Genomic DNA, 14,134 nt, shown 5'->3' on the forward strand with positions numbered 1-14,134 from the left:
ACCCTTTGAGCTCAGTCTGTATTAAACTGCACTTTTGTACTCCTTATAGCCCGTGTAGATATGGAGATGCTGCCTTGTCCTTTCTCCATGTACAGCATTAATCTTTGATCGTATTGGGAAGCAAAAGCTATCGTCCACACCACCTTCTGTTGTTAAATTGGCTCATCCAAAAGTCTTATTACAAAAGCGATACTTGCTCCTGGAGATTTTTGGTAACACTTGTATCATGCCATGACAAGTGGAACTGAGATCCTGGGAACAAAATCTACATTAGTCGGCTAGTATCCATCGTAAAGGGGTGCCATTTAGTGAAGTGCCAGCGTTGCACAAAGGGTTAATGATAAGACTAAGGTCACGCAAGGCCTGTTTCAAGTTGTTTTTTTGCACATTTGTGAGATCAAGTCAGTATTTTAATTTTTCCAAGTGCCTTTTTTATTATAGGTAAAATATAGAAATGATACACTATATAAAAAAAAAAGATATGAAAATATATATTTTTCCCGGCATCATGTTCTGTGGTCGAACGTGCAGAACTTTAGAGTTGTAAAAGTCTCCAATCGGTACAACATAGCGGTGTTCTCCTGTTTTAGAGGAACTCTATTACGATATTGATAAAAAATGTCAATGAAAAGAAAAATGTTTAATAAACTTGTATTTGATACAACTCGTCTTCATTTCTGCACACTGCAAAATAACAAGACAGGAATTCACATGCACGGGACGAAGAAGGTGAAAATAAAAGCATCGCACTCTGATCACTACCGTTAAGATCCACCGTGTGGGTTTCAATAATATTAAAGAACATTTTACATATGGCTATAAAAAGAACAAGAACCCGGGGCTCTTAAGTTTGTGCTTCTATTCTCAAACTGACCCCCGCCAAAGAAATGCCACGAAGTCGAGGATACAGAAAAAGGGAGGCATTTTATTTACTTATAATTTACAGAGGACGCGGTGAGGAACGTCAGGGCGATCATCGATTCTTCATGTTTCTGCATTTTGCTTCTTTTCTTGTTGCCTCTGAATGTTCAGCTCCTCATCTAGACGTTCTTTAGCGCGCACCACCTGGACGAAAACATTTTCTCCATTAGTTTTTCTGATACATTTATTATTTATTATATTTACGTTCATTTCAGAAACTAGCCCAATAACCCTCAATCCATCCCCGGTGTGCATTTTTTTTCTTCTTTTATATTAATGCCAGTACAGGATATTCAGTGAAGTGTTGCAAAACTCTTGAGAACCTGAAATGTGTGATTAGCGCAAAACACTGGACTCAACTCTCCTCTGAATAGTTAAACCATCACTGACTGGTGAGTTCAGTAAAACACTGTTACATCCAAAGATACACGATACTCACTTTTGATTGTAAATAAAAGGAACCGCCCACTGACTTCTCATTGACTTTAAAAAGATGCTCGTAGTTCTGGAAGAAAGAAAACAAAACTGTAATCACGTTCCACCTTTCAGACCTCACTTCAAGCAGCGGCAGCAGCAAAGACATGCCGACGCATTTTCTCAGACGATGGGTGAAAGGAAGTTGCTGTTGAGGCCGATGACTCATCACCTCCGGAGAGTCACGTTGCATGGCGTTGATGTTTACTTGAGAGCGCTAGATTTAACTAACCCTGATAATACTTTATGACCACATTACTTCTTCAAACAGAAAGGAGGCGTTGTTGTAAAAATGTATGCAGTCAGAGCAACCTGGGCTTTTGTTGACGGTAGCAAACGTGCGCTGCAATTAATGTAAATTAAAGACAAGGACCTTCTGGATCTCCTCAGGAGAGCGTGTGGAGAGGTTGAGGATCTGTTGGGCCTCCTGCAGACTCATCCCGGAGATACTCGAGGCTGCAGCCGACTCCTGGGATGAGCAACCTCTGGCTTTAGCCGCAGCTTGACTTGCTACGAGAGAAAACGCAGCACACGACGAACACATCACTGAAAGACGACCAAAACGACAATCTTCCATTCGTTCCACACACACAGCTGCAACCCAGGAGGGCTGACATTAAATAAAGTCATTTCTCCGAACCCAAATGAACAATTCTGGGATTATTTTTAAGAGTTGAATAAAGTTGAAAGATGCAATGACCATTTTTATTGTGCATTATTATTTGACATCGTGGGATTTACAGGATAAAATTGTTGATCCTTACTCTATATTATCTGCACGCTTTAGCCACACTTTTTTGTGTGAGTAAACACAAGCTTAAAACCCCCCCCACAACTTTATCCAGTTAATCCTATGTCCAGTTTGAGGAAGAGGAAGACATCCCAGTTGTGGAATAGCCAACGACGACCCCTGACCTAAAGCTGGTTGTACCAGCCCACGAAGAGGAGGGTCACTGGTGGAACTAATACTGAGGAGGAAAACATTGCTAAATGTATGGTGCTCATGTTTCAGATGGAATAAACAACGGGCAGTGATGTGGCTTCAAACCCAATTATCATTATTATTATTGAACAAAGGCTGTTCACCCTGATTTGGTCTTTATTGTGAAGCACTTTCAGCTCCACACATGAAGCTCGCGGGATCGACTCGTGTGACTCTTACCTGCATATTCGTGACGTAATGCCCGAGCGAAGGCCCGCCCGACCACCTGAACTCCCATCACAATGACCTGTGCGAGATACTTCGCCTGCAGAGACGAAACACAGCTTCAGAACGGAAGAGGACGAGGGAATCTTCCCATCCTCTCAGTTTAGGCATTGACTCACATTTGTTCCGGTTTATTTCTAAAACAATTTAAGGTGTAAACATGCATTTTGTAACTGCGTTGAACGAGCTCTTCGTGTCAACGCTAGCATCACACCGCTGTGCCTCGCTAGCGTCGGCGTGGAAACATAAACATGATCGTTTTAGACGGTGCTCTCACCATGTCATAATATTTAAACAGCTCCTCCGGACAGCGGCGGACTTCTACTCTCACACATCGAAGGTAATGAAGGTGACTGCGGGGGTCAAAGTTCAAGAAAACAACGACGTCACAGATTCAAGAACAACGATACCGACGGTAGGATTTGTAATACTGACACCTTGTGGCAAGGAGGCCAACCTGCAGCAGCACTGACTCCATAATACGATAACCAACAGCAAATAAATGTAACTTGAAGGCAGTAGGATAGAAAAATATACCGGTATTCGTTCTAAAATAAATCGATTTGAATGCTGAAAGATATTTTACTGACAGATAAAGGTTCAAATATCTCTGAACCCCCCCAGAGGAGATTGCGCAAGCCTGACTGTCTGATTCTAGTATGGCACTTCACTGTCCTAAGTTTAACATATTTGATGATTATGCTTATTGATTTATCTTTATCATTTTCTCCCAGTTAGATATGTAGAAGGCATTCCAAAAACTACGACTATAGTACAGGACACTTGCAAGTCATTTGTCTATTTATTGTTTCAGAAATGTTTAACTATGCACATTTAATCCATTGTATTTTCTGTTGTCCCACTAGAACTCTGTGGACCCCAAGTGTTGGTTGTAAATGCATTATGTTCTCTCTGTCTTGTCTTTCTTTTTCTCCTTCTTGCTGTGTCGTTATCTCTCCATCACTCCCCCCCCCCCCTCTCTTTCTTCACTCAACTGGTCAAAGCAGATGGCCGGGTTCTGATTAAGGTTTCTGCCTATTGTATCTGGAAATAAAGAAATAAAAATCAATTGAATTTGTCCTGAAGAGCCCATGTTGTTGTTCCCGGTATTCCCATTTAGGAGCCAATCTACTACATCATCACAGAAGGACGAGTAGTACTGGGTTCAAAAGGTGTTTATTATAAGGCCGTATTTAAACCCCACCCCACAAAGTATTACACAAGCAAGACAGAAAGAAACAACAACTCTTTCCTCACATTATAAAATGGAAGTTGTTTTTTAACGCAACAGAAGGCAAATTATTCAAATACAAACATTACAAAGTGTGTGGCATTTGAGAATCTCAAGCACATACGACTCAACTTCACACAAACAGTGACAACATCTACCGTTCACGTGTGCAACGTGATCACACTGAAGAGATGGTTTATTCCAGTCCATCAGAGGCTGCGGTTAAAAACACTCTGAGGGTCTCTGGCCGGATTGTTATTGGCACCGATGTATCCCTGATTGGAAAATTACATGCTCCATCGTAAATTAATACTGTCCCATTATTGTCAAACACCATGATTAGTTAGAGAAAAGAATCAAAAGGCCATTTAAGATCATGATTAAGAGTTGAAATGCCCAGAAACAATCATCTTGGAGTACACAAAGGCCCCTCTGGTTTGTTAATGCACAACGTTGACCTTTTACACCTACTTTTAAAACCATTATATGACCCCCATGTCTGGAAAAAAACATTAAAATCAAACTAGCGCATACAATATCATGTTATATCTCATTTGATCACTGACTAACAAAGGGAAGTTAATATTGGTGTCCGAACCTGAAGACGGGTGAACCTGAAGCCGCTGCAGGCTTCAATATAATCATGCGCGTGTTTTATCTGGCCAAATATTAAGACGATGGTTTCCTTTATCTGATGTGATGATCCAACGTGATCATTTCGTTTCATCACTTTCAAAGGATGCAAAAAAACAACAACGAAACCCAAAGCTGTGGTCCACTGCTGAGATAAATACGCACCCTGATAGCAACCATTATGTAAAACCTGGAATCTTAATCAATCAATAAAAGACTGGTCCACAAGAAAAGGCCATTATCGTCATGTTCAAACCATGAGCATATGTGTTACAATGATAAACGTCACGTTTAACTGCTTCGATTATCTGCTGTTTATTTCCTGTTGCACTGAATTATTTTTTTCCCCTGATATTAATTATTACATCATCTCATAAAGTGGGATTCGTTTTCGAAAATGAATTTCTAATCTTCATTTTATTTTGAGGAAGTGACTACTTCATCAGATTTATCCCAGAATTCCTTCTGTAAAATCTCTGACTGACATGATGAGCTCGACACCCAGACATCGGATTTTTCCAAAGGACTGTGGAACAAACCGATATTAGAAGTTACAGTCACTGAGGTTTTCATTCGTACGTTCACATTGTGCAGTGTTCTTTTGCGTTTGCAGCAGGCTGAGATGTTTGCTGATTAAGCTCAGAGGTCAGGTGGACGGCACCATCGCATGCAAAAATGGCATTTTGACAAGTGGTTTGTTCTCTCTGCTGTTGGCACCATAACCGAGACGCAGGATGACGTTTCCCTCTAGTCATCCTGGAGGACACAAGTGGAACAGATGTACAATGAATTAGTGTTAAGTCACACATGAACGTTCATACAGTCAGAAAATAATTTGTAAATTGTGTTTTGTGTCATAATAGAAGAGACTGAGTGAGGATAATCACGTCGGCAACTTTTACTGCAGAGACATGCCAGATGTTCAATCTGTTTTAGAGTCTCATCTTCATCACCCAGACTCACCCACTCATCCTCGTCAACCCCCTCGAAAGAATCCTGTGGCAGCGGGTCATCAATGTTCCCCAACTTAGCCACCATAGCACTGAGGAGCTGGGACACACACACACACACACACACACACTTGATAGTAAAACAACTTCTCAGAAAGTACTCCGTGTACCATATGTGTGCGTATTTAACATTGATAATATGTACTTCTGGTATTTGAATAGACGGCATAGTGTGGACAGAACTCTTAAGGGACCGGACGACAGTGCAGTATTTCCTCTTGCTCTCACCTCTTCTTTCTTCTGTTCGTCCGTCTTCTCCTCCAGGTAAACAGAAGAGGGCAGGTATTTCCTGACTGGAGCCTCTTTCGGGGCTTCACTCACTACACAGAACACACACAGTTATCAGCAGCAATACTGATCTCTGCTGTCTGCAGACAGAAGCATATCCATCGGCATTAGACAAGATCGCATGATGCATGGAGCTGGATTTATCACTGTACCGGTAAATCTTATATATTAGATTTACCGGCAAAATGTGCATCAGCTGTTTGCAGGAAACAAACCTAAGAAACACGGTTCAAATAGCTCAAAGTAAAACATCTCAACACGGTTTTACTGAAACTATTGCATATCCAGATATCAGCAGCCCTTAGCCCATTTCTCCCGGGCAAAGTCCATGCTTTTAAAATACCACTGGATATTTTCTATCGCATTCAATTGGTGTTGTTTATGATACTGAGCTAACTGCAGTCATTTACTTATGTGGTTTAGGTTCAGCTGTGCTGCATGTCTTGGAGTTTTTGCATGGAGTCCTCATTTAAAAAAAAAAAAGATACTCCAAACCTAATATACAATGGGTGTTGCATAATCTCTATTAACCCCGTGGTGCGTGTCTGCACCTGGAGTCATATCTTTTGGCTTCAGGCTGATCTTTCTGTGCTGCCCGCTGGATCCAGACAGCCAATCAGAGACAGTCAGAGCTGGCTCCCAACAGACTGCCGTGTCTGTGAACACGTCATCCTGGAAAAACTCTTTCTGCAGTCGGAGACACGACGTTCCAGCGACTGAGTTTAAGTTACATACATTTTTCTTAAAGAAATATCCATCACAGGGAAAGTAGTCCACAAGGCGGTGGAGCTAGCCCACCTTGACCCTCGGCACACTGAAGGCCACTGGTTCTATGGCCGTCTTGGTGAGCATCAGCCCCACGGCGACCTCCACATCACGCACATTACACGCCGTCTTAGGCAGAAAGGCCAAACCCTGCAGAGAGGAAACAATCCGGAAGATGGTACAGACAGCAACGCAGTCTGCATCGCGTCTGAGCAGGAGCATGACGACTAACAACTCAACCACAAAAATGAAATGAATGAGAGTTGTCACCTTATGTGGCTCAGGAGAGTTGAAACTGCTGCACTCGATGAAGTAGGGCGCATTAGGGACAAGCTCATAAATGTGTACTTTGGTATCACCCTGGAAGACAAACGAAGCTCACAGTGTACTCCTCCTATTTTAATTTTGGCGTGAACATGACTCTTAGGCTTACCTTTCCAGTGAGGATGAGCAGACTGGTGTCGGGGTCATAAAAAGGGATGAGGGTGGAAGGGGACACATCGATTTGGGTGTTGACGATGACTCCGGAGGACAGGACGTCAGCAGAGTACAGGTAGAGTCCTCTGTCACTGCGACTGAAGGACAACAGGAAAGAATCAGCTGTGACTTGCCGACTATTGATCCGACTGCTCTTAATTTTAATTTGCCTGCTTTGTGGTCTAAAAAAACAACAAAAAAAAGGCTTTGCCATGCTGATTACCTGTTGAATCCTGACACCAACAGGTACTTGCCCTCACATACCCACACAATCCGAGCTCCCCTGTGGCCCTCAGGACCAGGGCCCTCCTGGAAGAAAGGCAAGACAAAGTGTTTGGGTCAGGATCTAATTAGGACATGAAGCAAAAAGAACCAGGGTTTTCTGAAGTGATTGATCTGCAGCTTCTAAAACACTCAGACTAAGGTTGTTTTTTATAAACACTTCTCTGACAAGAAAAATATTGCCCCATCTGCATGCACTACAATCTAATTTTATGTGTTCCTTGTATGCTAGCCCAGCAGAGCTAAGTGTTGTTCAATGAACGGTGGATATAAGTCGACTCCCATCTCTTCTATTGCATCCTCCTGTGTCAATGACTCAGACATACCTGCACTGGCTCGGTGGAGCCGCGTGGGTCATAGATGCGAACCTTCCCATCTTTGCACACTGTAGCCAGGAGCCTGCCATCTGGGCTCCATGCCATGCTGAAGATCTGAATATAGAAGAGGAAGAAGAATGTCAACGCAAACATTTGATGCATTCGCCTGCGTGGAAGCAGACCCATGCATATCCTCATCCATTTTGGATGGCCTAATGTCCAACATGAAAAGAAATCTACATTTCATATTTGCCTGTGAATATGACAATGTGCTCAAGGCCTGGGCCGAGGTCACCCACCTGGTCCCGGTGTCCGGTGAGGACTTTGAGTTCATCTCCGCTGTCCAGGCTCCACAGTCTGACTGTGAGATCATAGGATGAGGACGTCAGCAGTCCACGAGCCAGAGGGTGGAACTTGATGGAGTAAATCTTCTCCGTATGGCCTAAGAGGGGTCACAGCGGCCGTCAATCATCTAGCTATCGTTAGCTTCTTCCTTCTATGTGTCAGCTCGCTCAATGATGTCACAGAAACTAAACTGAGCGGCAGTCAGTGGGCGGGGCTTGGTCCTACCTTGTAAAACAAGCTCAGGCTCAGTCAAGGTCTCCTTCAGCCCACCTTCTGGTACCTGCCACACTCGGATCTTTGCGTCATCCCCAGCTAGCATGGGGCAGAGACGGATACACATGTTAAATCGTACATCCGGCTGCAAATGCTCACAACTATCCAGCAGCACGTGTGCCGACTGACCCACAGCGAGCCTGTTTGGGTCAAAAGGGTCCCAACAGAAGTCAGCCACGTTGACAGCGTTCTGGATGGTGGGCAGGGAAGCGTCCGGGAGCCGACCGGGCTGCGAGCGCTGAGGAGACGAGAAGTCATTGAAGTGCACTCACGCTCAGAATAGCTGCGCGCTTTCAGAATCCGGTGTCTGCCATACCTCAAAGATGGCAATCTGACCCCCAGAGGTGGCGAGAGGCACCGCCATGCGTTGGTGGTTGGCATCGAAGCCATCACACTCGCCTGGCGTCGTCAGGCTGAGGCCACGCAGGTTAGTAATGTGCGTGTCCCTGTGCATCACTGAACCCTGGATGTGACGGAACTTGGAGATTGGCCCTGAATCAGAGCAAGAGAAACATTTTTTTTTTTTTTAAATGCTGACACCAAAATGAAGAATTCTCCTTCACTGTGGTGTCAGCATTTCTGGGTGTGTGCTGGTTCTTACCCAGCATGTTTTGGATGGCCTTGGCAGTCTGGCTGGGGCTGGGGCTGGGGCTGGGGCTGGGGAGGAAGCCTGAGGAGAGGCCAGAGGTGGATGAGGGAGAGCGTGATGGGGCAGCGCTGCTGCTAGGAGTGCTCAGAGGACTACTGGAGGTGGAGCCGCCACGTGGATCCTGTTGAACAGAAGGACAGATGTCACGATTTAAGAAGGGCAAACCTTTACACACCAATGTTAGGAACAGGTCAGAATGACTCACCTCCTTGCCCCCTCCTCTGGCCACCTCCTTTGGAGGTAACCGGCCCTTTGGTTTGGGCTGTTCTTCCGGGTCGAGGCTGACTTTTTCCACCTGAGAACAAACACAGCTGATGGGTTGATGCATTTATGCAATGCAAAGACACAATACAGTGTCTGAGAGTGGAGACGCTTCACCTGCTTGTTCCCCCCCTGCCACCACTCCTCAGCGGACATGGCCGGAGTTGTGCCCGCCGTATCCGGGTAAAGGTCATCATGAAACTCCTGACCCGAATGCTGGAAGACAACGGGAGCGCAGGCCGATTCTCATGAATGGAACACCGAAGAAAACATGAGCATTCGCTACGGCGGTGTTGTAAAAAACACACACGCACACGCACACCTTCCGAGGGACTTGATAGCTGATCGGTACGATGCAGTTGTCCGTCATCTGAAGTATGCGCATCACTTCACAGGACATGACATCCATCGCCAGCTTAGGCACCATGGCAACTCCTCGTGTCGAGGCGTCTGTCAAACAGTGGCCCACTAAAGAATGCAGGAAGAAAAAATGATTGAGAAATCAGACACAAGGAGGGGCGGCAGTAAAAATCTGATCAGATGGATAACCAATCTCTACCTTGGGAGAGGAACGGTTCAGAGGTGGACACTTCAAAACAGTCGATGCCCATGGCTCCCTGTGGGAAAGTCACTTTTTCATACATGAGTGCTGCATTTTTGATTTCTGACACAACTACACCAGGCATAAATATTTAATATGTCACACATTTTCTCAAGGTTTTAACTTCAAAAATGCATAATAGTAGGGCATTCACTTCACCATGTCAGCCAGGATGAGCAGACCAGTGTCCTCATCAAACAGAGGGATCAGCATTCTGAAAGAAAACAGATGGACAAGAAATTGAGAAGTTCAAATCATGCGCAGAAGTGCCACTAGGTGGCGCTGTAGGCTCAATATTATATGTAAAGTGCTCTGAACCGATGACCTGTGGTGTCATGTTTTTTTTTTTTATACTAATGTTTGCAGGTCAGGCAAATAGAAAAGAATATGTCTGATGAAACAACATTCAGAGACCGGAAACCTCCGGCGAGGCGACTTGGTTTCCCCATTTCGACACTGCTCCTAAAAGCAACAGCGGCTCCCCATGACCCTCATATAACAGGACTCATTGATCATGAAAACTCTAGATGTTAGTAGTCGCTACTAATTTGATAGTTAATCAGGAAAATCCCTATTCCACCAGTGTCATTGTTCTGAACGTTCCCATGAGCCCTACAAATCGAAGCATCCACCACCAGATCGCCTGATGTGTGGTGGAGCCAATGAGGATGTCACCATGTCATTTTTGATCTAAAAGTGATAGAGATGGCACGGTGGCGTAGTGGTTAGCGCTGTTGCCTCACAGCAAGAAGGCACCAGGTTTGAATCCTATCTGTGGGGAGTTTGCACGTTCTCCCCGGGTACTCGTGGGTTCGCTCCGGTTTTCTCCCACCTCCAAAAAACATAACAATTTAGGTGAATTGATTAGTTTAAATTGTCCATAGTGTATGAATGGTCGTCCGTCTCCGCACGTCCCCCGCGATGTGCTGGCGACGCGTTCGGGGTGTACCCCACCTCTCGCCCATAGCCAGCTGGGATCGGCTCCAGCTCCGATGGAACAACTCTCAAAGTTTCCCCTGACAATAAAAATGATCTGTGAGGAAAGTCGATAACATTTCTGCTTGTGAAATCAGAAAGATAATCAACACGTGGCGGACTGAGCAATTCCACAGCCATCTGCCTGATATGAGTAAGGGAGAACGAGGGATTGGGAAAGTAAATGAGATTTTAATGTCACGGAATCGTTTGGATCCTGTGCATTTTTAATACATTTTTTCCTTTTTGGTGTCATTTTCATTTTTGATCGTCTTTTTTTTTTTTCTCCTGGCGGTTTTGCCAAAAGCTGAAGACAAGACTGATGACGCAATAGTTTCAGCTTGGCAATATGACACTGTCAGCTCAGAAAATTATTTGCATTTGTGGGTATAAAGTCTAGTTTTTTTGTTTGTTTTCCAGATTGATCATGAAATTCGAGTGCAAGAACAGACAGCACAGTCTAAGACTTAAAGAAACTAAAGCATTGATTAAAATGAAAGTACTAAATATCAATACAGACTATAATACGCATTGAGACATTGATAATTACATAAATACACAAAGAACGTGCGCTCAATAATGAAAGAGAAGGGCAAATAGTTACAGCCGGTAATGCGATTGACATATAGTTCATGAATTAAATCTCATGAGAGCACTGAAAATTGGACAGTATCACAGCAGTTAATAAAATGATCCCATAATGATCAACTGTCCCACTGGAGAATATACAAAAAGATCCAATCCACGAAAAACCTTTTCATTTCCGGGTAAATGGAAATTAAAAGGTCCTCATCTCTCGTTCATCCGTCTTTATATGTCGACCAAACAGTCCTGCTCCAGACATGCGCCTCCTCTCTCTCCACCTCCTTCTAACCCTACGCATGGCTAAGTGTGACGGCGTTCCCGTGTTACAGTCCCTAAACACCTCCATTCCCACAGCACTCTTCGCTTCCTGGCCTCCTTTCCTTATGCCTCACGGTTTCTTTTGTGCCTCTAATCCCATTTATTTCTCCAAACTGCCTTCACTTTCTCTTCACCTTATCTCTGGCTTTCTCACAGTAAAAGCAGTCACTTAACGGGAGCGGCGCTTTATCGCTCATAATGGCCCCTGTTTACTATTGATTTCACGCTCCGCCGCACCACCAGCCCATTTTCCCACACATACGGGCATGCGTGTGCATATTTACGCGCAAGAAACATACATATAGAAGCCATTAATGTAGCTGAGTGATGTATATGCACATGCATTTATAGGGGTGCACAGTTACAGTCTTGCAGGGTTAATTGTGGGGGCGAACGTCGCACACTTCATCACGTTGGTCGACTCTGGCAGTAAACATTTACAGGCCCGTTTATTCACAGAGGACAGGCTGCAAACAGACAGCAAAAATATCTTATTATACTATGTTATCTTAGGAGTAAAAGGGGACAGCTCCTTAGTAGACAGAAGACTCCTCCAGCCGTGTGATGAGCAGCCTGTCCCGCCTCCGAGCTTATCTGCCATCGCTCTCTCACACAGACCAAATAAAACTCATAAAATGATCCTCCGCCATGACAGCAGCCTTCAGCACAAGCAGATACGACGGGCATACTAAGATACTTTAATGTGCGTTTGCGTGTTTCTGGATATGAGAAAGTCCAGGTCAATTATGATTATGAGAATGTGTTGTCGTTTGATAATGTAGTGTAAATCAGTGGAATAACTGAGTCATGGTGAATGGATAGAGGGATGACAGCGGAATGTGTGTGTTTGAAGTGCAGATAACAAGATATTTTTTAAATATAGAAATATACAAATACTTCAAGTTAGATTCTAAAAACATAAACAACTGATTTCCAGCCCAAAGACGTCACGACGGATGAAGAATGTTCAGGACGCAGCAACAGACAAATTGCAATGGCTTTCCATTGGATTTCAGTGCACGACATGACGTAACAGTGTCCCTTCTAGTGAATGTTATGCAACTATGCCATCGAAAGACTACAAAGCCGTGCATGTCCCTGCAAGCACAACAAAATATGTCCAAGTATTAAAAAAATAAAATGCACATACCAAACACACTACTCACTTGTGTGCACTCATGAAGGCACAGCCAGATGTTCTGATAGCATCAGGCACACAGCAGTGTATTATACACAGAGGAAAGGCGGAGCTAATGAAATGAGCCTGCACAGGTATAAGGTTATGAGCTCGAGCTACGGCCAGATCGCTATCAGTCAAAGGAACTGTTCTCTGTTGGATGAGATCACGCTCTTCGGGCGTGAGACAACATCCTCGTCTCCAGTCAAAAGCTGAGAGCTGCCAAAAGAGAGGCCGAAGCAGATGGCCGTCCACCTCTCAATTTATTCAGGTTTACGCAGGATCAAAATGAGCTCTGGAAAGATCTAGAACAACAACTTTCAGGGGCACCAGTCTGCAGTTAACGGTTTTGCATGACTATTTCCATCCACTCTATATATGACAACTATTTTATGTTATTTTCTACAACAGATTCCATCCTCTGCAGCCATTCCTGTGGTCGCTCCTCTTTTCCTCTCGCGTAGGTATTCTCCATGTGAATTGATCTAATTACAGAGGATGCCACATGTTGTACATGTTGCAAAGTTTTCTGAGGCCAGTGTGTGATTTTTAACTACAGCTCAAAATGACCGCTCAAATTTGACAAGTTCCCAGTGGGGGGGTGAACCTCAAATCCCAACCATTCTGACTTAACCTTAAACTGGAGGTGAGAGATACAAATCAGAAACGCGGCAGAAACTCTCCACAGTGTTGGAAACCGGTCATCATGGTCAAACTTTGAATCAAGTTGTGGTCTCCACCACACATCTCACTTTTCATTTCAACCATTTCTCCTTTTATCAGTCCCCTGCTTATATCATCCCGTCGGTGGGAGTGAGTTCTGAGGCAGTATATCTCTGAGGGTGAAGGGTCTGCTGAACTGTGAACTAGGACAGTCCACTTTATCAGGCCCCCTGCCTCCATAGACTGCTGGTCTGCAGCTCGTCCGGCTCTCCCAGAAGGCTTCTGCTTTTTCCTTCTGGCCAGCAGCGACTTTGAGACTGAAACTGGAACAGGCTTTGGCGATAAAATAATGTTTGGATTATGGCAGCAGGCCACGAGGCCACTCGGGGCACATTACGACATAAACAGCGGACATGAAGTTGTGAGCTTTGAGCCACTGATTTTACAATTAAAACGTTAAGAGGACATCTGTTCAATAAACAGCCAGCCTGATTTCCTGCATTCACATTGACATCAAACTCAGTGTATTTTGGGTTGGGATCAGAGACCACAGTGCACGGCCCTGATTACTTATTTAAGACTGCAGTTGACGCCAATGTTTTTCTTGGAATCCTAATGTGTTGACTGATTCGAGCGTAAATCCTGGTGTCATGCCCCCATCGCTACTCGCTACTCGCGGTCC

At 44.4% G+C, this 14,134-nt stretch overlaps 1 protein-coding gene across 2 annotated transcripts in view; it reads right to left on the minus strand.

Annotated features, from left to right (window-relative positions):
- Nucleotides 1-905: 905 nt before the first annotated feature.
- The window catches only part of LOC137905323 (mitochondrial import inner membrane translocase subunit TIM16-like), an 86,022-nt gene continuing 72,793 nt past the window's right edge, over nt 906-14,134 (minus strand). The window contains exons 11-32 of one of the 2 annotated variants that reach the window (XM_068749548.1): nt 9,894-9,948; nt 9,693-9,750; nt 9,456-9,601; nt 9,251-9,349; nt 9,078-9,167; nt 8,825-8,993; nt 8,540-8,715; nt 8,353-8,461; nt 8,176-8,262; nt 7,905-8,047; nt 7,615-7,719; nt 7,230-7,315; nt 6,963-7,104; nt 6,800-6,889; nt 6,563-6,679; nt 6,316-6,451; nt 5,705-5,796; nt 5,430-5,516; nt 2,558-2,642; nt 1,769-1,905; nt 1,361-1,426; nt 906-1,065 (exon numbers count right to left, since the gene is read on the minus strand). In XM_068749548.1, the coding sequence (XP_068605649.1) occupies nt 985-1,065; nt 1,361-1,426; nt 1,769-1,905; nt 2,558-2,642; nt 5,430-5,516; nt 5,705-5,796; nt 6,316-6,451; nt 6,563-6,679; nt 6,800-6,889; nt 6,963-7,104; nt 7,230-7,315; nt 7,615-7,719; nt 7,905-8,047; nt 8,176-8,262; nt 8,353-8,461; nt 8,540-8,715; nt 8,825-8,993; nt 9,078-9,167; nt 9,251-9,349; nt 9,456-9,601; nt 9,693-9,750; nt 9,894-9,948 (2,356 nt within the window). In that variant the 3' untranslated portion in view covers nt 906-984. Of the gene's footprint in view, nt 1,066-1,360; nt 1,427-1,768; nt 1,906-2,557; nt 2,643-2,879; nt 2,983-5,429; nt 5,517-5,704; nt 5,797-6,315; nt 6,452-6,562; nt 6,680-6,799; nt 6,890-6,962; nt 7,105-7,229; nt 7,316-7,614; nt 7,720-7,904; nt 8,048-8,175; nt 8,263-8,352; nt 8,462-8,539; nt 8,716-8,824; nt 8,994-9,077; nt 9,168-9,250; nt 9,350-9,455; nt 9,602-9,692; nt 9,751-9,893; nt 9,949-14,134 lie in introns of those variants that run through there. The other variant, XM_068749549.1, reaches the window with a different exon arrangement.

This window comes from Brachionichthys hirsutus, chromosome 16 (assembly GCF_040956055.1).
Source record: "Brachionichthys hirsutus isolate HB-005 chromosome 16, CSIRO-AGI_Bhir_v1, whole genome shotgun sequence".
In the NCBI taxonomy this organism is placed as follows: domain Eukaryota; kingdom Metazoa; phylum Chordata; class Actinopteri; order Lophiiformes; family Brachionichthyidae; genus Brachionichthys; species Brachionichthys hirsutus.